At 41.5% G+C, this 22,633-nt stretch overlaps 1 protein-coding gene across 4 annotated transcripts; it reads left to right on the top strand.

Moving 5' to 3' along the window:
• Nucleotides 1-763: 763 nt before the first annotated feature.
• On the top strand, nucleotides 764-22,102 carry LOC138605396 (death-inducer obliterator 1-like). Of its 4 annotated transcripts, none has more exons than XM_069677619.1 (17): nucleotides 764-863; nucleotides 2,334-2,428; nucleotides 4,631-4,749; nucleotides 5,014-6,076; nucleotides 6,390-6,798; nucleotides 7,277-7,642; nucleotides 10,386-10,605; nucleotides 13,303-13,855; nucleotides 13,949-14,108; nucleotides 14,261-14,377; nucleotides 14,509-14,670; nucleotides 14,948-15,110; nucleotides 15,228-15,726; nucleotides 15,985-16,132; nucleotides 16,245-16,334; nucleotides 16,437-16,632; nucleotides 17,925-22,102. In XM_069677619.1, the coding sequence occupies exons 3-17, from the start codon at nucleotides 4,668-4,670 to the stop codon at nucleotides 21,545-21,547; spliced, it is 7,851 nt and encodes a 2,616-aa protein (XP_069533720.1). In that variant the 5' UTR covers nucleotides 764-863; nucleotides 2,334-2,428; nucleotides 4,631-4,667; the 3' UTR covers nucleotides 21,548-22,102. The 4 variants fall into 4 exon arrangements, with proteins under 4 accessions (XP_069533720.1, XP_069533721.1, XP_069533719.1 ...); XM_069677620.1 differs by having other exon boundaries at nucleotides 7,274-7,642; nucleotides 14,509-14,622; XM_069677618.1 differs by having other exon boundaries at nucleotides 7,274-7,642.
• The last annotated feature ends 531 nt before the right edge of the window (nucleotides 22,103-22,633 follow it).

Here is a 22,633-nt window from a genome sequence, read left to right as displayed (position 1 = left end):
TAATTATAGCAGTGATTAAGCATTCTGCAATTAATTGGTTTCAACTGTAGGTTGAGTCGGTAAGAAGGTGTATTGGGGAACTTAATATTTGATACTCAAGTTCAGACTACAAAACCTTTAGAAATTGTGCATCACAAATAGTTGTAACTTAAGTTTTATCTAGTTATTTCAAGAGTGTTGTTTTGGATTGGTTCTGGAATGTGCAAATTGTTTATTGTGTCGCCTATACATTGACTCTTAAAAACTGCTGCACATTTAAATATTTTTTACTCTGTTTACCAGAAATACTGAATAGAAGGTTTTGAGCAGAACAAAGGAAAATATAGTCTTAACTGTGCATTTTTGTATCTAACGTCAGAAGAGCAATCGCAGATAAAAGTCTGGAATTCTACAGCGCGCAACTAAATTTTATTACTTCGATCTTTCAAAATTAAAGGTTATCTAACACATTTTTAAAAAGGTGACGGCACCCATAGCATTATATGAGTAACTTAAAATGCGAAGAAACCTCAACAAATAATCGATATATTGACAAATTCCACTTCCGCTGCAGATCGTTTCTTGTCACAATTTTCTCAATGTGTTAATCTCATGGGTAACTTCTAAGGTACTTTGATATTGAATTAAAATGGTGGTAGTGGTGTATAAAAAGCTTTAGAAGCACAACTCGGCCAGCAAGCAGAACAAACCCGGAATAGTTGTGCCTGCCCATTTTCCTCCTCGTCAGTGGGGGCGCTGTAGACACACTGCGCATGTTCTGTAAACTGTCAGCCATCTGCCGCAGTCAGTTAGCTCCAGCGGGAATGGAAAATGGAGGATTGACCGAGGAGCGAGGGCATATCATCGGTATTTCTAGCATAGAGGTGGGTAGGATGCAACAGTTTTATAATACGTAATGTTGGTGTAAGCGTTTTATTTTTGTGGGATGTTTCATGGCTCGGTTGAAGTCATTCCACTGGGGTTGTCCTACTCCAGGCAATCGAGGCAGTGTTGAATTATGCTGCGCGTGACATTAGCTGTAACGTTAACTTGTGGACAGCCAAACTATTCAATTTCACTCCGGACATCCACAGTGATTTGTTAGATATGGCATTTGCTACAGAAGGGGTGTGTCAAATTGTTCGGTATTTGTTAATTATTTTTTTAAGTTTTGGGCGTCACCTTCATGCATAATAGAGTTAGCCGTTAGCTTGCCTTTTGCTCCTGCTTGCTAATAGCGTTAGCCGTGCTCGCTCGCTACAAGTGCACGTTTTACAACGCGCAGTTCCTCGATGGAAGATGAATCCATGTACGTTTAGAAAACAGACCGAAAAATACAAAACAGTACTCAACGTTTTATATCGTGTTGCGCATTGTAACCTGACCAAAAGCATTTATTCATTACAATGTGTACAACCGTTTTGTTAGCCAACAGCGAAAACGTTGTCGTTTAGCTCGTGCACTCATAGAATGCTAACTCAACGGCCATCGTTGGTTGTGTCGGCGACGCAGCTAAATTCTCTGATTATTCCAGCATGTTCCTAAGATATTCACAGGTTTCATTTGACAACAAGTATGTTATAACTGTAATTTGCATTTAAACGATATAATATCATGCGCTCAAAGGCCGTGTGCACTTTCCCCCTTTCGTTGTTAAACAGCTACGACTGGACGCCATTAACTTACGTCCATCATAAACATTGCAGCACTGTTGGCATGTAATTTCGTCACATATGTACATCTTATAAAGTTGATTTCGTCGCTTTGTCTTAACGCTAGTGTTGCATTTGATCTTCGTCCCGCGCCCCTCCCACCTTTCATGGCAACAGTTTTTCTCCCATTCACGTGGCACGGTGTCGTGACCGCGAGCACACCAATAGATGAGTCCTGTTTGAATCTCTTTTTGCCTTGGTTATTGTTTTCCGACTGTGCGGTGTGCAAGGTTCATCAATGGCTATGTTTGAAAGCAATTATTATTATTATTAGGACACATTTTTTTAAAAGGCATTTAACTTTTTAATTAAAGAAATTACACATTTCTTACCTTATCTTATTTCTTATCCTGAATTGCCAACGAAATTGTGTTTTACACAGCCAGTAGTTACACAACTAATATTTGGTTCTCTTATCCATGTGTTTCATTTTGACTAAAACTGCAAAGTCATAATTGCGGCACATTAAATTAGTAATCAAAATTCATTTTTATTTGGTGTATTTTTTATTTAACATAGGTTGTTCAAACTTACTTGAGCAGTTGCTTAACTGATAGATATTGAAGTTATTAGTCATCTTGAATTTCTTTTGTTAGACTCGGAATACTTTGTCCTTAACATGTGTTTTCCTTTTTCTGGCAGATCCTTTAGCCGTGCACGAAGACCAATGGTTACTGCTAGGGAGCCTTTGTTGTGTTTGGAAAAGCACTGTGTTACCCATCACTGCTGAACTGCAGGTAAAGACATTGGCTATAAATTGGAAAAAACACTTTTTGCTTGTTATTCCAAATTTTTGGCTAAGGATTTAGACAAACACCAAACATTAACAACCATAATTTTCCTTATTAAAATGTAAAATTTAAATTGAAAGATTGTGATGTATTTTGAAGAAATCTGCAACCCCTAAATTGCAACATAGGCTTATAGACGTTATACATTTTATGTAAATATACACAGAACAGTGTTTCCCACAGAATGGCAGTGCACATGAGGCGGCAGCAACAACAAGGGGTGTTATCATTGAAAACATTTGGAAGATTACATTACAAATGGTATATAGATGAAAGCGGTCACCCTGAGTGATAGGTGTGTGTGCTGAATCCTCAAAAACAGTTAGTCAAAAATTACTCAAAGGCAGCTCTTTTCTATTTTATTCTATTTTGGATTGCCGCACAGACATTTCGGGCAATAGCCCTTGCGTGTTTGTTTGCCTGAAGCCACTGAGGAAGGGCTATTGCTAAGTTGTTGGAGCGCTGGCTTTGAGTAATTTTTCAAGTATACATTACCACATTTCTTACTTCACCATTTAATTATTTTTTTGGGGACATTTTTTGTTTTTATCTCTTTACAACTTAAATCTGTTAACCTTACTTTCCTTCATTTCTTTTACACACACACACACACACACACACCTACTGTACCTGCATTGACACAGTTGTATATCCAGCCACCTTCTGTCTCGCTGTCTGTGTCTTTTCTGTTAATGTTGTGCATAAGCTGTATCCCTTATAAGGTCACTGTTGTCAACAGATGATGTCTGTTGTTACGACTGCAGGTAGGCAGAGCATGGGGGAGGCTTTTAATTAATAACACCATATCAAAACAAACGTGGAATGCGTTGATATCTATACTATATACAAGCTTTAGAGACAAAGACATAAGCAACTTGCACGTCAATCAATGTATTTACAGGATGGACGTAGCAGTGGATCTCTTCCTGTCTCTGTCTCTGTCTCTCTGTCTGTCGCTCTCTATGTCTTTCTCCCTCTCTCTCTCTCTCCCTCTCCCTCTCTGTCTCAAGTTGAGACATATATGCAAGGAGTAGAGAGACAGATAATCCACTAGTTTATATTTTAGTAGTAGTTAGAAGTGTTTATTGCAAATAGTGATCTTATACAGCTAAAAAAGGAAAAATGCTTAAATTGGTCGGCAAATTTACTTTGGGCAGTTGTTAGTATACCTGGGCAGCAGTCAATGTGTGGGAAACACTGCAGAGGTTGCTACAGTCAGTCCTCCGGAGGAGCAAACATGCTAGACTCAACATCTGTTATCATGCATTCACATGGAAAATTCTACCATAAATCTTAAAAAAAACCTGTCACCCATTAAAATGCTCAGATACAAAAACCTAGGTCTATAATACTAAACATTAACAGCCAGATTAGCCCCTAAAACGTAAAATTAGGTTAAGGCTGACAAATAGGGCGTAGTTTGTCAAGGCATGTATTCTCATACTCTTAGAAAATTATACTTTATGTGCCTTGAAATAACTGTCAGGAAACTCGAAACAAAATTCTGTGTACACAGTATAGCATTAACATGTTATTTTTCTCTCATGATAAACTATGTAATTAATACTAGGACCGTCACTTATTATTTGAATGTGGTGTCAAAACAGAGGTCACTAGTTAGCATTTAAAATCATTGTGAATATATGTATTGTATGTATGTATGTATATATTTTTTTGTCCCTATGGACACTTAACTGAATTAGCTTAACTCTTGTTTGGTATTTTATTTATAAATGTATTTTGACCTTTCGGCAGATATATAGAGGAAATATATCTTTAAAAGGCTGATATTGGCTCCTACATCAGCTAGGCAATTTTATAGATTTGCTGTTTCTGTAGTTCATAGATATCTGACCGTTGAGCACATTGTGTTGACACTGATGCCCCCTACCCTTTCAAGATGTTTGTGTTTATGTCTCCCCTTTTATAGCAACCAAACAAAATCTTAAGGCTGCCATTACAAATGATTGTCTCAATAGTACTATATGAAGCACTTTTTGAGCTATAGAAACAAGTATATCTTTATTTGTTATGACAAGGAGATATTCAAGCACTGCCTAGTGTATATACACCTGGCAGCCTGCAGTATTTGTCATATTATGAAATGAAAGGAGTGACTCATAGCTGGTTTCTTGTGCTCTTCTGTAGACATTCAGTTTGAAAGTAGTGGTTGACTCCATCATCTATGGAGGAGAATGTGAGCCCTGAGCTCTCTCTAGCCCCTGAGCCAGAGCAGAGCCAGGACCGTATGGATAGCTGCTATCAAGGTACCTTGGATGAGCTTCTTTTCCTCTATAATTAAGGGGTGGGGACATTGTAGTAAAACAAATTGTGGCCTTGGGTTCTATGATCTATAATGATTTTACATTTTTTGTGAAAATATTGGGTAAGTAGAGATCCAAGTGAAGCAATCATTTTAAATTAGTATACTTGATCCTAAACTAATCATTTGTTTCTTGGCTATGTAATCTTAAACTCTAATTGCGTGTTGTCATTTTTATGACCACAGCCTTTTTTGATCCTGTTTACAGGTTTTGGAGAAGAGGACAGCCAGCAAAAACAACCGGAAAATGAGAATGTGGCCACTGAAGCAATAGCTGAGCCAGATAAATCCTTCAAGGGCAACAGTGAAGTAAAAAAGACTTGGGGTTTCCGACGGTCCACTGTTGCAAAGAGAGAGATGCCAGTGGAGGCAGCCATCGACAGCCCTGAGAGCCGCTGCCCTGTGCGTCGCAGTGGCAGGCAGTCTAAGCGTACTGACAAACTAGAGGAATTCCTCTTGACTGCTAAGAGAGGGTCAAGAAAGAGTGCCCCACCCAGTCTGGAAAGTGGAGATCCTCCTTCCCAAACCCCAACTGATGCAGAGACTGCCTCAGAGGCCAGCTTTGATGGTAATGCTGACACCAAGGCAGTAGAGGACAAGGTAGAGTCCCCTGAGAGGAGGACGAGAAGTGGCACTAGAAAACAGACCCAGCGGAAAACTCGAGGTGGAAGACTAACCCGGGGAGGCGGTAGAGATGCAGTCAAAGATGAAGGAAGCTCTGAGAATGAGGAGGACGATAAGGACCAGTCACCGGAGAAAAAAGATGTAAAGAGTTCTGAGTTCAATCCTGAAGATGTAGGGAGCACTAACACAGCACAGCCTCAGCCAGAGCAGGTCTCTGAGAAGACAGGGGTCAGTGAGAAGAATGAACATGTAGTAAATGACAAAGAGGAAACAGAGAAGGACACTGATCAAGAGACTGATGAGGACAGTGGAGAAAAGCCTGCAGCAATGGTGGTGAAACGTGGACCAATAAGAACTTACATCAATAAAAAGAGGGCAGCCAATAAGAACACCACTCCTGTTAAAACGCCTCCTCCTGCCAACAAAAGCACCACTCCTGTCAAGAGGGAGCCCAAGCCTAAAGCTGTCCCAGCTTTGGGTAAGATGCACAACTACCAGACCCAAGAGGATAATGATGATGATGATGATGAGAATGATGATGAGGATGAGTCTTCAACATCTTCATCCTCGTCATCCATTGACTCTGACGAAGGAGGTTATGACCCCAACGCTCTGTACTGCATCTGTCGTCAGAAACACAACAAAAGGTAACTTGTCCTTTTAGGATTTTGTACAGTTTTGGTTATCGCAGTGTTGGCATTTTAAGTGTAAATAATAATGATTATTGGCCATTGTAATGAACAGATTACCATTTGTACTTATAACTCAGCACATTTAAGTTAAGTTATATTAATGTCCCCCATGGTTGTAGTAGCTAGTAGCTAAAACCACTGTCAGACTCCCAAGTTACCATGTTGTAGACATACAGTATTCTACTCCAAAGGATGAGGCAAGCCAGACAAACTGTTTATTGAGCATTACTTGAAGAAATGTGGCTCTAATTGATTTTTTACTCACAAGGTTCATGATCTGCTGTGACCGCTGCGAGGAATGGTTCCATGGAGATTGTGTGGGGATCACTGAGGCCCGTGGGCGTCTGATGGAGAGAAATGGGGAAGACTACATCTGCCCCAATTGTACTGCTAAGAAAAACCAGGTGGTCAGACCTGCCACATCTATCCTCTATCCAGAGATTGGAAAGGCCAGAGTTGATGTTGCTCTGAATGCTGCGACCTTTTATGCAACTGCTGATAAAACCATCACCAGTGGAGGAGATGCCAATCTGTTAATGGCTCAGGCTGTGGCAGTACCTCCATCCTCCACACCTGCTGGATCTGAAGAGAAGGTAGCTGAGGACCAGGGCATCAAAGGCAGGATAGAGAAAGCTACTAATCCGACTGGGAAGAAGAAGATCAAGATATTTCAGCCGGTAGGTTGCAACGGATTTCAACTTATGTTTTAAATAACTTTGTTGATACAAGTGCAGCTATTTAATAGTTGTCTATTCCTGTTCTGTGTCCTGAGTATCTTAAGTAACTATAAAGCCATGACTAACTATTTAGTATAAACAATTCATACTTGAACCAAATTGAATCCACCTTTTAATCTGTGATTTAACCCACTTGCTTCATGGCTGAGCCTGCATTGGTGGTTTTGCTGTTTTAAGAGAATGCAGAAAAGGACTCTAAAAGCAGAGCTCTAGTTTGCAAATCTCTTCATGGACAAACGACAACAAAAATTAACGCTATACCAACACCTACAGCCAACCACAACTTTGGTTCTTTTTTTAGATAACTGTTGCTATTAATGAAATAGAGCAGTTAAATCAAAAAGCTGGTTTTGTGAAAACACTATGCAAAATTTGCCGTCATAAGCTGTTAATTTGATTGTGTGCTAACTTGAAGCAGGCTTTACAGCAGCCAGCTGAACCGAAGAAAGACCAGAAATCGGCACCCACTGTGGAAAAGAAGGCAGCACCCACAGCAGAGCAGAAAGCACCACCAGACACTGAGCAGAAAGTGGCATCCAATGTGGAGGTGAAAACATCAACAGCAGAGGAGACAGAAAAGAAGGTTGGGCAGAAGTCAGAGGAGGAGAAGTCTTCGCTTCCTAAATGTATTGGGCCAGGCTGTGAGAACAACGCCCAGCCAGACTCTGTGTACTGTGGAAACGACTGTATCCTGAGACATGCTGCTGCCGCCATGAAGTCCATCACTGAAGAGCCCAAGCAGAAGGAAAAGGCAAAGGCTGCAAAAACCAAGTCTTCACCAAAGGTAACCCGACCACTTGTAATAATGTCCTTTGCTTGTCCATTAAAACAAAAATGGTTGTGCCTTTTACCTCAAGCATATACTTACAAGTTGTGTGAGACTGCCAAATAATCTGTCATAGTAATGTAGAAATACGATTTGATCTCATGCCCTTAACACAGAAATTATTACCTGAAGTGCGTTTTGTCATTTGCTGAATATTTTCCTTATCAATATTATTTGGGATTGACGCATCCAGTCTGGGATGACTATTAAGGACAATTACTATTACATTTGTGTTGTTGAATGACTTTAATCATAACATGATAGTTAATATGTAGGGCTGGGTATCAACAAGGATTTCTCAATTCGATTTGATTCTGATTCACAAGATCCCGATTTGATTCGATTTCCGATTTAATATCAATTTTTATTAGGGGAATTTCAGTTACAATATCAATGCACCTCTAACCAGATGCATTGTCAAAATCATTCGTTACATCATGTACTTTTTTTTTTAACATGACAAACACAGCAGTCAACACTATATTAACAATTGTGTGACTTAGACAGCTAAACTGCTGAACCTTTTTCCAGTTTCAGATTTTCAGTCTGTAAATCTGGCTCATGGTATTGATTAAACGAACTGGGGTTCAACTTGCACAATATTTGGCCACGAGATCTCATAGCGTGAAGAACAAAACCACACGAGATGGGGAAAGGCACACTGCACAAAATGCTGAAAATCCGCTCTGAAAATACTTTAAGTTTATGGTAGCATCGGCCAAAGCCTCAGTGCAAAACAAACTTATATATTCATGGGCGCACACACGATAAAGAGTCCGTCTGCGATCCTTGATGTGTCCATAGTAGATGCAGTAAACAAGTCTCCCTCACTGTTGTGTTTCGGGGGGAGGGATGCACTGAGATGTGCTGCATTCAGGAAACGTGAGTGATCAGACACGTTCTTACACAAATTTTTAAAGCTCGATCTTGGGATTTATTAATCAATATTGGGTCATTCAAATGAGAATCGATTCGAATTGGATTTTTTTTTTTTTTAAACCCAGCCCTACTAATATGCTCTTATACACATATACATACATTAATCGTTGCATTTGTGTGACTTGGATTATACATTTCATGGTGTTACAGAAAGCCCATATTCTTGTGATTGCAACAAACATTACATTTAAATATTAACACAACCAGGTGTTATCGCAGTCATATTTGGGATTTAAGAAAAACACAAAAATAGTTTTCTAAGATCTGCCTCGGCAATGTCAGATTTCCCTGATGTGGCTGTGTGCAATGTCACAAGAAAGTCAATATTAGCCTGATTAACTAAGTTCAGATTGTTTTACTCTCAATGTACTTTGAAGTGGTGTTTCTTAGAAAATGTTAAATGTCAGCTGCTACTTTGGCTGATGTCAGACCATGCCTTCTCAGGGAACAAATGTGTTAGCAAATTGGTTAGCAACCTAAATGTAGTAGTTACAAAGCCTGTCTAGTAAAGACACATTCAATAGGACCTGTTCCCATTGGTAGCCTGTCATGGAGAAGGTTAAATACAATGGATCTGATCGAAATGAGAAAGTGATCTGTAGCTCATGGGAATAAGGAAGTCATTCCTCCCACTAGATCGTTAGTGGACAAAAGCACTGTATACAGATTTAAGTGACAAGTACTTCAAGGCATCAGGCAATATGTTTAAAGCGCTAAATTTCTTTCTTGTAGAAGTTATTATTGTCATCAGTCAATTTAAAATAGTATGTTGGAGCACAATAACGCTCTCTGGAGAATTTGTGATAAATGTATGAACGGAAAATTGTTTCCTAGCTAAAACCCCATGGGTTGTTAAAGTTGCATTAGTGCAACTTAAAAAAAGCAGGCTTATCATCTGCCATGTTTAAAGGAAGGGAATATCTATAAGAATATGCTCTTCATACTTGATCTACACTGCATTTTGTTCACAGATGGCTTCATGGATTTCAAACGTTTTTTTGCAGTCACGCTGTCTGCATTTCTAATGTCCTGTATTATTCATATTAATGTTATTGACATTAGTGACATTACAGTGAGTTAAACTCTAAACTATAGACATACAATTATAAACTGTGTGTAACAGCATTATCTGGACAAGTCTTGCTGTATTGTTGACTTTTTTTTGCTTGTGTTCTGTCTTCTATTAGCCAATTTCCACCTGAGTTAGCAGTCCTAAACTTGTTTTAAACACATTTCACAGGTTGCTGTTAGAAGTGATTGGATTTTTGCCTTAAAGTCCTGTGATGTCATTAATCAAAAGGACTTGGTAAACAAGATAAAACAAACAATGACCAAACCAACATATCTTACTTTGCATGCCTTTACATCATTTCAACTGATATGCAAGTTCAGGAAAATGAACCTGAAAAACTTTTACTTGAATGAAGCCATAAAATCTTGAACTTGCTCTGTAATGCTGGGCCCTCTTGTAAAGAACTTTGGTTCAGTAGCGCCGAGCAGTAAAATGTACCTGCTAAGAGTAATTTGTACATTATTCTCTGAAATGTGTCGACGTTTACAGAGGCTCAAATGCTGCATGCAGAGCAATGAAGACTACCAGTTCAGATTCTAGAAATTCTATTAATTAACTCTGTCTTGTACTAAGCACAGGATGGTAGAGTCCTTTTTGTAACTCTTCATAGAGGGACATATTTTTAAGTTTAATCATACCAGAGTTATGTTACTAAAAGGCTTGAATGTGTGTTTCTTCCTGTCCACCCAGAGGAGCGCTGCTGGTGGAAAGAAGACACAAAAGAAGACCCAGGAGGATTCAGACAGCGAGGAAGATCAGAGTACCGATCCAGATGAGGATGATGAAGATGAGCATGCTGAGGAACACCCGCCCCCGCCGGCCACTGCGTCCTGGTCCAGCGACCATAATTACATTGCAGTAACACCAGAAAAGACTACACCCATATCACCAACAGTGTTAAACAGAAAGTGTATGTATCTCTTTGAAGGTCTTTGCCTGTTGTTGAAACCACATTGTTGTCTTTTCAGTTATAAATGTGGTTCCTGTGTTGCTAACGTAATTTAGAAATGATCCACAAATTTTAGGAGAACATGAGTGTTGGGGAGATGAGTCTAAATGATTTGCACAGTGTTTTGATTTTGTTACTCAATGAAATGGTGGCAGCTTTGGAAAAGGTAAGTGTTACTTGCAGCTTGAGGTAAGTATCCAATAACCCAGAAAACATTTTAAAAGGGGCACTCCACAGATTGAGATCATTTTGATAGTTCAGGGCTGTGCAAGGCCGGAAAAACTCATCCTGATGATGCCCCCAGGGCCGTCTCAGCTCGCACTTTTAAGACTTTAAATTTTTATCAGAAAGCCTGCGTTACAAACTGAGGCAGGAGTTTGAAAGATGGATAGACATACTGGGCGAGAATCAAAACATGATTCTTTTTTATGAAATCCACCTAGTTTTATTTTTTTTACAGATCTTGACCCACACTATTGTCTTAAAGAACAAAATAGTTGCTTTCAATCTATTTTGATTATTCCTTTTTAACATGTTTCTCTACAGTCTCGGACTTTTTCAAGCTCAATACTAAATCGCTGGAGTACCCCTTTTGAACACCTCTATAGGAATCCTTTCAGGAATTTGCGGTAGAGACCGAAGGAGGGCAATAATTCCAAACTTGGAGCTCTCTGCAGATAATGATGCTTTACCATGAGATGTTTGGATGCGTTGAATGGGCTGGTGCTTATGTGTGTAAATGTGATAGCAAATTACCTGGTCTCTCCACTCTGGGTTAATCATCCCAGCTGAAAAAAGGTCCTTTCCTCCCTTTCTCCAGCAGGTAGGTGTCTCAGAATTGCCCCATGTTAATGTGGCTAAAATAGCTCATATTGAGCAGATAATATTAGTTAAGTACAACTTTGAGTGTTTTCTACTATTAGGTTTGTGGATAACAAACTGCCTTTTTTTCAAAGTTTTTGATTCACATTGAATATGATGCATCTCTTCTCGTGGAAAACTGGCTTTAAAATAAAAGGTGATATCACAGATTTTAGGATGCCTCGATTGATTATGTGACCAGTGTTGGCATGGTGTAGGTTATCCTGACCAGTTCGATTGAAACAAGCGTATACAACTGATACATCTGCACACACCATGGAGACGTGAAACTCCCAAGAGCCCCCAGATGGTGAACAGTGGGAAGAGAGGGAAGTTGCCACAGAGACCAGACCACCAGGAGATACTGCAGTGAAGTTCTGCATGGCCATTGGAGAAGATAGAAGCTGAAGACCTGGGCTGAGCACACGGATTCAGAAGAGGGCGAACCATGCTCAGTTTTTTGACACACATTTTGCAACTGATGAGATATATATATTGAAGGGAACATTTGTTGAATTGAAATGAGGCAACTTTAGTTTCTTCACCTTTGCTAAATAACCATTAAAAAGATTTTCATTGATGAGATAGCAAGTGCTTAAGTAAATGCATCTACTCAGGACAGTGTGATCTGTACGACCACTGATGTTATTAACGGGAAAGTTTGCTTCATTGACTTGTGCTTTCATAGCCCATATTTTGCTGGGTGATATTTTGATTGGTGTGAAAACCTATTCAGCTTGTTGACTTGGGTTGCTTTGAACCTAAATATTCCTCTGCGTAATATGACAGTAGTTTAAACATTTTAGTGGTGTGTATTTTGTTTGTCCAAGTGGGTTAAAGGCTTACTCTAATGCAGATTTGACATGCACCTTTGACATTCTTGATACACTAGCATTGCAAGTAGAGATTTGAGTGTGTATACCCATTTGGTGAAAAATGGTTGTTATACTTTTCTTTAAATATAACTGAGTAGTTTTATGTTTTGTATTACCTGTGCACCTGCATAATTTATTCAGATGAAAACAAATTATGAGTGTTGGTGTTGATTTTGGGGTCAGAGCTTATTGCCCCTCTAGCTGGTGATATTGTTAAGGTTTAGAGCTGTAGATCATATCAGTGATTCATCATAGTAACTGCTCAACATTGAATAGTTTATGATTTGAATCATTCACAATAATTTTCTTTTATTCTGATCCACGCATTCCATGCATGCAAAGTGAAGGAAAATGCATTTGTGAGTAGTGAAACAGGTGGGCTGATATCTTGGGTCAGTGGATAACTGGTTGATGCTGTTTCTTTGATATTCTATTCAGATAATCTGGTAGTTGTAGACTTCTCTTTCAGAAACTGCTGATTGGAAGATCACAGTAAGCGTTTTCACAATATTCAGTGCATCAGTTCTTTTCCCCTCTGGTTCTATGGCTACTGAGATGCTGTCTTATTAGGAGGTACTTGTGGACTACTCACAAAGATCACTGCTACCAAATTTTGTTTGGGGACAAAGCACTTTATCTCAAATGGACCTGCACAAACGGCACAATGTAACTGCAAACAATAAAGAGTGCCCAGTTATCCACTCTGTTTATTTCAGGATGTCTTGCAATGTGTGAATAACTATGAGGGAGGGCTTCATCTCAAAAAAATATTAGGATTTTTCTGTCATAGGTTTGTAGTCTGAATAGACCAAAAATATTTATTTGCTCTACTGGTAAAATACTGTCACTCTACATGTCTTCTCTCCTGACAAGGTAATTGTGGACATATTTTAAAATATTTGATCTTGTGCTTGGTTTCCAGCTCCCCCCAAAGAAGAGAAGCAGAGTGATAAGGAACAGAAAGAAAAGGAACCAGCCTTGGCCCCAGAGAAACCTCAGTCAGAGTCAACAACACAAGCCAAAAGAAACAAGAAGACCCCAGCCAGTAGAGCAGCCAAGGTTTCCCCAAAGGGCAAGAAGCCTTCCCCTCAGACTCCAAGCTCTAAAGCATCCAAGAAACCTGCAACACCCCCAAGTAAAACTGCAACAAGGTCGAAGAAACCGGGCCCGTCGTCTTCGCATTCCTCATCTCCCTTTCCTCCTGGTCCAATCCATGTCACCGGGGCTCTAAGAGTCACCAAGTCCAGCTTCACCATTCCTAAGAAGCAGCCACAACAAAAGGATGCTTCATCCCATACTCAGCCCTCCAGAGTCCCATCATCTCCAGTTTCTTCCGCTCCCTCCCACCACTCCTCGTCATCAAGACCTCCACACCCTGCTGCTTCAGCTCCCCCTGTGACCCCCATGCCACCTCCACCCAACAACCAGATGAGACAGAACATCCGCCGCTCGTTGACAGACATCCTCTTTAAGAGGTAAGAGTTCTATAATACTGAGGTAAGAGTATTTTTTCATTGAAAGTAGTTTAAACAACAAACACCAATATTTGTTGTGTTCCTTGCCACCAGGGTTAGTGACAGTGATGATCTGAAAATGACTGAAAGTGAGGTGGGAAGACTTGCAGTTGCCATTGAGAAGGAAATGTTCAACCTCTGCCTTAGCACTGACAGCAAGTACAAGAACAAATACAGGTCCCTGATGTTCAACCTGAAAGATCCAAAAAACAAAGTGAGTCAGCACACTTGCCCTTATGTTTCAAGTCAAGTACTTTGCGTACACTTAGTGTATGTAAAGGCAACACCTCCAGCTTTAGAAGCATTGGTGTTTTGTGTTTACCTGATGTCAAGATGTAAAACTACTGTATGGTATGTTTGTCTCAGGGCTTGTTCTACAGAGTGGTGGGTGGTGAAGTTAGTCCCTTCAGACTGGTGAGACTAAGTGCTGAAGAGTTGCTTTCCAAAGAGATGTCTGAGTGGAGGAAGCCCGATGTTCCACAGGTAAATGTTATTTCTCTTAAACTAAACCCTAAGCAAAAGCCTGTTTCAGATTTAAAGAGATGTGTTTTAATTAAACTAACTTGTCTACATGATGCATAAAATTGCTGAAACTTAAAATATCTCTTCTACAGGTCAATTGTCCCAGTTCTAGGGGTCATTCAGGGCAGTATAAACTGGGCAACAGGCAGGACTCTGGCTCACATAGCATGGATATGGAGGATGCTCCACCAACATCTGATGCAGATGTATGTATCTCAACCAACCCTTCATCTACTCGCTTGGCTTCTGCTGCAGTAAGTGGGGGCTTGCTGTCTTTCAACTTTCACACTTTTCCTTTCACCTTTGCACAGGGTTCTTTTAAAACTTTTAAAAAATTAGGCAAAGTAACTGTGTTGCAAGTTAGTAATCTTGCCAGCTGTCCTGTTCTTTCTGAAGCTTTGTCTTTCTTAACCCTACTTGCTTCTACCTTGCACAAAGTAACAATCTAGAATTGGGGGTGTCATTTGAATGGTAAACATCAGTTCCAGTTGACATAAAATTTTAAGAAGATCCTCTTTTCTGCATCCACAGGACCAAGAGGAGTCTGGCTTCGCTCCTTCAGCTGGGGCTCAGCCCTCTGCTGTGGAAGGAAACAGTGGCAGCAGCATGCCAGACATTTTCAGTAACATGCTCAAAGACACAACCTCTGAACACAGGACTCATCTATTTGACCTGAACTGTAAAATATGCACAGGTAAATGAGAGGCTGACAGGAAGTTTGTCTGGGTTTTATACATCCAGTAGATTTAATGTGATTTATTATGCAATATATAACTTTTATAGTGTTCATCTTTTTTGTCTTATCCTATAGGTCAGAAGACAGAAGATGAGCCTGCAGCTAAGAAGGCAAAACTAATCAAGAAGCCTGAAACTAAGTCGACCAGGTCAGGGGATGTCTCTCCTACCGCCGGCCAGCCACAGGTCCCTGCAGCTTACCAGCACCAAGACCCCTTAGCTTACCAACAACCCATCCCTTCATCCTACCAGTCTAACATAGAGCCAGCTGCCCCAGAATCACAGCCACAATCTTATCAAGAGGATATCAGTATGCAGGCCCCCCCAGCCCAGGCCCCTGCACCCCCACCACCCACCATGTCATCGGTCAGCATCACTCGCCGAGACCCACGCATGGCCAGGCATGGCTCTGGTGTAACTGTTACCTACACAGCTCCAGAAAAACCAATCAACAACACAGCAGAACCACTCCCGGCTCCTACTAGCGCTCCAGTGGAGGTTGTACCTAAGACATCACTGCCGATGCCCCCCGCTCCACCACCTTCAGGAGCTGTGTCCAAACCTTCAAAAACAAGGTGCTCAATCTCATTATTGTTTTATAAGCTGGCTATTCTTGGAATTACTGGGTATTGTAGTGTTATCAATTACATACATTACAAAAGTATTTATTTAAATTCTACTTTTTTAACTGGATTGATGGTGCTATAGAAAAGTATGACAGGCCAATGTTTTGTGCTATTCTACATAAATGGTCAAATATATAATGAACTGTGTACAGGCTTGACATAAAGATTGGCTTTGGTTTTAAAGAATTGTTGGTATTGGTTTTACAGTACATCCGAGCCTCCTCCTGAAGGTGAAACAGCAATCTTTCTCCATGGTCAAGAGAAGATTTGGAAAGGATTTATCAACATGCAATCTGTGGCTAAGTTTGTGACGAAGGCCTATCTGGTATCAGGATCCTTTGAACACCTGAAGGAGGTTAGTACTTCAACCTAGTTATTAAGCACATACTTAAACTTGAAATTGAATGCAATACCTGGGCTTACATAAAAGCAAAAGCATCTTACATAGTGTTGTAAATGTTGTGCAGGATTTGCCAGACACAATTCATGTGGGAGGACGCATATCTCCAAACACAGTGTGGGACTATGTCGGAAAACTGAAAACCTCGCTATCAAAGGTTTGTTTGGAGAATAGTTAATTTGCATAACAGTGCTTAACATTTATTAAACGGCCTTGTACACTTAAATACTGTTTTTTTTTGCTCTATCCGTGTGTACAGGAACTTTGTCTGATCCGTTTCCACCCAGCCACAGAGGAAGAGGAGGTGGCATATGTCTCTCTCTTCTCTTACTTTAGCAGCAGGAAACGTTTTGGCGTGGTGGCTAACAACAACCGCCGCATTAAAGACCTCTATCTCATCCCACTCGGCTCAAAGGACCCATTACCCTCCAAACTCTTACCGTTTGATGGGCCAGGTAAGCATTTACAGGGATACATAAATATACCTTTGTGCTGACATGAATGTCATTGCATTTATTTGAGGTTTTTTTTAAAAAAAATTGTGTTGTTTTTTGTCATCCTTAATGTGGTGAGTATATTTGGTATCGCCCTTGTTTTTGGCCCAGGTTGAAATGAGAGTGTTTTATTTATGGGTTTGGACTGTAGGGGGCACTCAAACTCCTTGTTGAGTCTCCTCTTTGCATATGGCAGCTGCTGTGTTCTCTGCTGTGTATCTGATTTTGTATCACATTTCTAATAAAGAAAGTTTGCATCGCAGGTTGGTGCCATTTAAGTCCAGTCTCAGCCTGTTGTTTCCTAAGACATGTACATAAAAGTAATGTAATAACTGTGTAGAAAATACTTTTCTGTTAGATAACTTTGCAATCATTTTATACCATGCTGTTATTCATATGGTAACATCATTGGAATAAGCAAACAATGTTGATAATGAAGAGTCAGCATTTCTAAACGTTTCAACCAGGGAGTGTACAACACTGTTAACAGAACCCACATAGATATTACCGGTGTGGTAAGTAAAAAGGGTCTCCTCTGAGGGTCTCATACATCAGCAGATCTTCTCTTGCATATTATGCCACAGAAAGAGCATTAAGTGGCATCAAAAAATTACATATCTTGAATTTGTTTTATTTCACATTTCACCAAATTTCAATATGGCGTTACTTTACACCTGTGACTGTGGATTACCTAAAATACTATTCTAGAGTACCATATGTTGAAGTCATACCTGCAGTTGTATTTTGGAAATTAACGGGTTCAGTAATGTCAGTGAATGGTTTGAAGTTACTTTTTTATGATTCAGTGTGTCTATTGGCAGTCTCTGATTCCAACCAACACAAGCCTACTGATAAGATGTTTTTCTATAGCTTATGCATTTAAACCGGTGTCTGCATGTTTAACGTCTTTCAATTTACCAAAATGTATTGACCATTGACCTATTTTTTAAACTGTTGACAAGGATAGCTGCACAGTCCTATTACTAACATTGTCATTGCTTGAAGAGGATATACATTTAAGATTGGGGAACTGGTTTAATATTGAATCAAGCCTTATGTGATACTGGTTCTCACTGCTTTTATTGTAGCTAATTGAAAACAGCTCTCATTTCACCTGGGTTTTTAATCAAAACTGCCTACTCGAAAGTTTTGCTTTAAATCAGTTTCGTAAGAAGAATGGCAGTCAGTATTGATTTTGTGTTTCTTAGTTTAAACAGAATGTTTCATAGAATCTTGTTTTATCCATCTTGCAGGGCTTGAACCAGCTCGTCCTAACCTCCTCTTGGGGTTGCTGATCTGCCAAAAGGACAGAAAGCGGGCTGGTGGTCCTTTGGAAACTGAAGAAAAACGGTCTAAGACTCAAACCAAAGATGCTGATGACGCTGGTCTTCAGAGGCCCTCTCCAGCAGTCAGAGCGGACAGAAGCATACGACAGAGTCTTGAAATTCCTTTCAGCACAACTCCTCCAGGGTCACCGCCAACCAACTCATTTGAGACCTCAAGCAGCACTGTAACTGCCTCCTCCGTCCTTTCCTTCTTGTCCTCTGTCAAAGCTCCAGCCACATCCAGTACCACTGGCAAGGACTCTCCATCTTCATCGGGCTCTGTTGCTTCCTCTGCTGCAGTTGCCACTCCTCTTCAGACCATCCTTAACACTCTTTTTCCAAAGAAAAAACACGACTCAGCCTCCAACTCTCCGTCTGATCAAGGGGGGGAGCTCTCTATTCCACCCACTACAATGCTAGACCCTATTGTGCGACAGTATGCACAGAGTTCTCATGAGAAACAAGTGGAGGAGGACGAAGATGATCGGCCATATGATCCAGAAGAAGAGTATGACCCCAGTAGGGGCTACAATGTGCCTAAGAAGCCTGTTGTGGTAGAAAGCAAACCTGAAATCTCTAAGCAGCCTGAGATGGATCCAAATGTTGGTGATGATGTGGCCTATGACCCAGAGGACGACTCCATTTTTGAAGATGTCAAAACTTTAGTACCAGGTCAGGCTAAGGCTGCAGTTGAATCTATAACTGATCCACAGAAGATCTTGGAGAGCCTTAAACAGATTGAAGATCAGACATTCCAGAAACAGGGAGAACAGCAATCATTATCAGCAGGGACACCTGTTGCCACATTGACTCTTCCAGACACACTCTTAACTAAACCTAGCAAATCCCTTTTAGCCAACACTCAGTTACTGCAGCTTGGCAAAAAGGTTGAGGAACTAGTGAAGTCGTCGTCAGTTGCTCCCTTAATCAACCAGAAGAGAGACCCCCGACAGAGCAGGGATCCTCGCCAGGCTGTGGCTGGTAGAAAACTGAGTGAAGAATCTGAGGAAAAAGATGAGACATCTGCTCTGTTGATGGATGCTACTTCTCCCTTCCAACCTGTGGTTCAAGAGCCTCAGCTGTCTAATGTAGCTGAACCACAAGATTTCTCTCAAGACCCAGACGCACCACTGACTGAAGAGGAGGTGAAAAGCGAGATGCTACCCTTTATGGAGTCGGACACGGCAGAGGTGTCAATTCCTTTATTGGGTGAGGAGGTGGAACCTGATATGGAGGTCAACTACATGGACGAGAGAGAAGTGAAAAGTGAGGAGCCAATGAAGGCAGAAACTGAGATGGACAAGTACAGTATTTGGCCAAATGCTGCTAGTATTTTAAAAGCTGGTGAGGACTCAGAGTATGAGGAGAGTAGCAAAGATGCACCATTCACAAGTTTTTATAATGAGCCTGCAAACACCTCTACAATAACTTCTACAATCCCAGTGCTCACCCAGAGCACATCAATAGTTGATACTCAGTCCCATCACATGCCACATCGCATGTCAGGGTCAGGCTTCGACAGTGAGTATGGACCTCCAGCTGACATTCCTCTGCCATCCAACTTCCCACCACCCCACCTGATGCAGGGTCAAAACCTGATAATGAGGCCTCCACCAATGTCTATGCCCCCACCAATGCAAAACCTTCCTCCAATATCAGGGCCCCCTCCAATGCAGGGTCCCCCTCCACCCATTCATGTGCCTCCCCCTGTACGTGGTCCTCCCCCCATGCAAGGGGGCAGTAGTCAGCAATATGGCCCACCTCCAGCTGCATACCCTTCCTATCAGAACCAGTGGCCGGGAACCCAACAACCACCACCACCCCAGCAGCAGCACCCTCCTGGACAAATTCCTCAGAATATCATGCCACCCAGAGGACTACCACCACCATTTCCTCCAATGGCCCAGAGAGCTCCTGCTCCTCAAATGTTCGATCCCTCCATTCCCCCTCAGCACATTGGACAGCAAGGCCCCCCACCAGGCCTTCCCCCACCTCCTGCTTTTGATGGACAGAACAGTTTACCTCCACCAAGATTCACTGGTCCTCCACCACCATTTACCTTCCCTTCATCCAGAGGTCCTCCTCCACCTTTCACAGGGCCACCTCCTGGTCACTTTGACAACAGACTCCCTCCTCCGTCCCACTTCCCAGGGCCAAGGGGTCCCCCACCATCGCAGTATGGAGAACATGGGGCTCCACCCCCAATGGGAGACCAACCTCGTGGCCATGCAGATCAGTATAACAAAGACAATTCTAACACTTTCAAGTTAAATGTTGACCAGAATCCAAACCCTCTTCATATTTTTAAAGACAATCAGGGCCCCCCTCCAAGTCCAGCATACCGGGGACCTCCACCCAGCCAGTATGAGGACAGAAGAGGCCCACCTTCAAGTGGCGAGATAAGCGGACAGCACTTCAGTCCACATAACCAGTACGGGAACTCCCGACCACACTCCTCACCACCACATCGAGGGTCCTTTGAAGAGCCAAGAGGTCCTCCACTTCATGAGAACAGACCTCACCCTTCTCAGCGCTTCGGCGGATCAGAGCGGTACCGATTAGATAGGCACTCTGATGAACCTAGACCTGTTCGCCACAGCGGCCCACTACTGCCAACTCCTACAGAGGCTCCCTTAGGTCCACCAAGTCGCATGGGAGCCCACAGTCCGGATTTGCACAGGGACGACCACTGGCGGCGCCACTCTCCTGAAATTAGGAGGAGGAGCAGCACCACCAGAGAAGACTCAGAACCCCGCAGCGGAGATCGCTTCAGTCGCTTCGAGGGAGGGCACAGAGAACCTGGCCCTGGTCCCTCACAACCGCCTGAAGAGAGACCGAGGGAGCTGTCTGAGGACCGGCGAAGGGACAGAGAGCGAGAAGTCCCCCACCCAGGCCGGCCATCATGGGACAGAAGAGAGAGCAAGCGGTGGAGCAGAGAGCGAGAGTGGGATAGAGGCAAAGAAAGGGACCGCGATCAGGAGCGTAGCAGAGAAAGAGAACGCAGCAGAGGGAGGGAGGGCGAGCGGCACAGGGAAACAGAAGGAGAGCGACACAGGGATCAAGACACAGACAAAAGGAGAGACCGGGACAGAGACAAGGAAAGAGACAGAGCCCGGGATTCTGACAGGAGGGACTACGACCGAGACAGAGTGAGAAACCGCGAACGTGAACGTGACAGAGACCGTGACAGAGAACGAGACAAGAGGCGTGACCGATCCAGAAGCAGGGAACGTGACAGGGACAGAGACCGTGGAAAAGACCGGGGTAGAGACAGGGAGAAGGACAAAGACCGAGACAGGGAGAAGGACAAAGACCGAGACAGGGACAAAGACAGGGACAAAGACCGAGACAGGGATAAAGACAGAGACAGGGATAAAGACCGAGACAGGGATAAAGACCGAGACAGGGACAAAGACAGAGACAGAGACAAAGACAGGGATCGTCGTGGCAGGAGCAGAAGCCGAGAAAAGAGAGAGGAGAAAAAGGACAGCAAACATGACACACCCAAGGAGAGTGATAAAACTGCAGAAAATGACAAGACTATGTCCTAGTCTCTGTTTTATAAGACACTACATTACGCTTTGAGAGACTGAATTCATTCACCAGTTTAAATCATCACTGTACATGTAGATGAACAGTATTTTGTTTCAGTTCTACAGCTTGGTTCCTACTAGCAAAAAAATGTTTGTATTGTTTATGTCACTAAAAGGTTTCTAAGTTCGTTTTATCACATGTAAAAAAAATCTGAAGGTCGAGATTGATTTGGTAGGCTACTGAGTCCTATAACATGTAAGTTTCTCCTGTCAAAGTTTTTTTTTAAACTAAAATAATGTAACTGATTAACACCATTTTCAATCTGTAAATATGAATGTACTTGTGTAAATACTGATGTTTTTAATCATACTTTTCTAAGTAGAGCCATCATAAGCCATATATCTGAGTTGATAATGTGAAAGTTTAAGAAACACTGTTTACACACAAATGTGTGTTTATATGTCCAGCAGGTCCGAACTTGAAGGCTCCAATTATCGACAGTATACACCCCATATATGGTTGTTAATTAAATGTCCTGATTTTGTTTCAGCTCAACCAATTAAACCAGTTTGATGACATGTGTGGATATCCCTGCTTCTGTATTTACAAATTATGTATACACATTATATAAATATGAATGTAGTCTTCATGTAGTCCTCCAATCTAGTCTTCATCCTAAATGAATACCTAATTGCTTAGTTTTCACATTATGGTTCAGTAATATAAGTGATATTCTTCATGGTTATTTCAGTCACAACAAAGCCAGTTGGACCAATGCCAGTTAATGTCAGCATAGCTGTTGCAGTATTGCCACAATAGCCATTTGGAATCATTCCTTAGACTAACATTGCAGTCAAAAGTCACATTTATCCAGGCACAGGTGGGGTCTCTACTATAACCAAATTGTCGTACTAAACTGTTTTAGCACAGTTGATAACTACAGTAAATGAATGTACGGAAAAAGAGGAGAAACCTGATGAAGTTAAGATGAGTAATATCTGGGGAACCAAATTACTATTTATTTCTAAGAATAACCAAATTATTTGCTTGACAGAAGTACTGCTGGAAAGATGTCAACCTTTTATATCACAGGATCAACAAAA

The sequence above is a fragment of the Semicossyphus pulcher genome, unplaced genomic scaffold, assembly GCF_022749685.1.
Source record: "Semicossyphus pulcher isolate SPU_LCO1_2020_fin unplaced genomic scaffold, fSemPul1.0.p SCAF_3, whole genome shotgun sequence".
NCBI lineage: Eukaryota > Metazoa > Chordata > Actinopteri > Labriformes > Labridae > Semicossyphus > Semicossyphus pulcher.
The sequence above is the reverse complement of the archived record's forward strand: the minus strand, read 5'-3'. Positions and strand labels throughout refer to the sequence as shown.

Coding starts and splice junctions, on each gene's coding strand:
- LOC138605396 (XM_069677618.1), top strand. CDS start 4,668: ATGGAGGAGAATGTGAGCCCTGAGCTCTCTCTAGCCCCTGAGCCAGAG. Junction 14,378..14,508: donor GGAAGCCCGATGTTCCACAG/GTAAATGTTATT, acceptor TCTCTTCTACAG/GTCAATTGTCCCAGTTCTAG. Junction 15,727..15,984: donor TCCAAACCTTCAAAAACAAG/GTGCTCAATCTC, acceptor TTGGTTTTACAG/TACATCCGAGCCTCCTCCTG.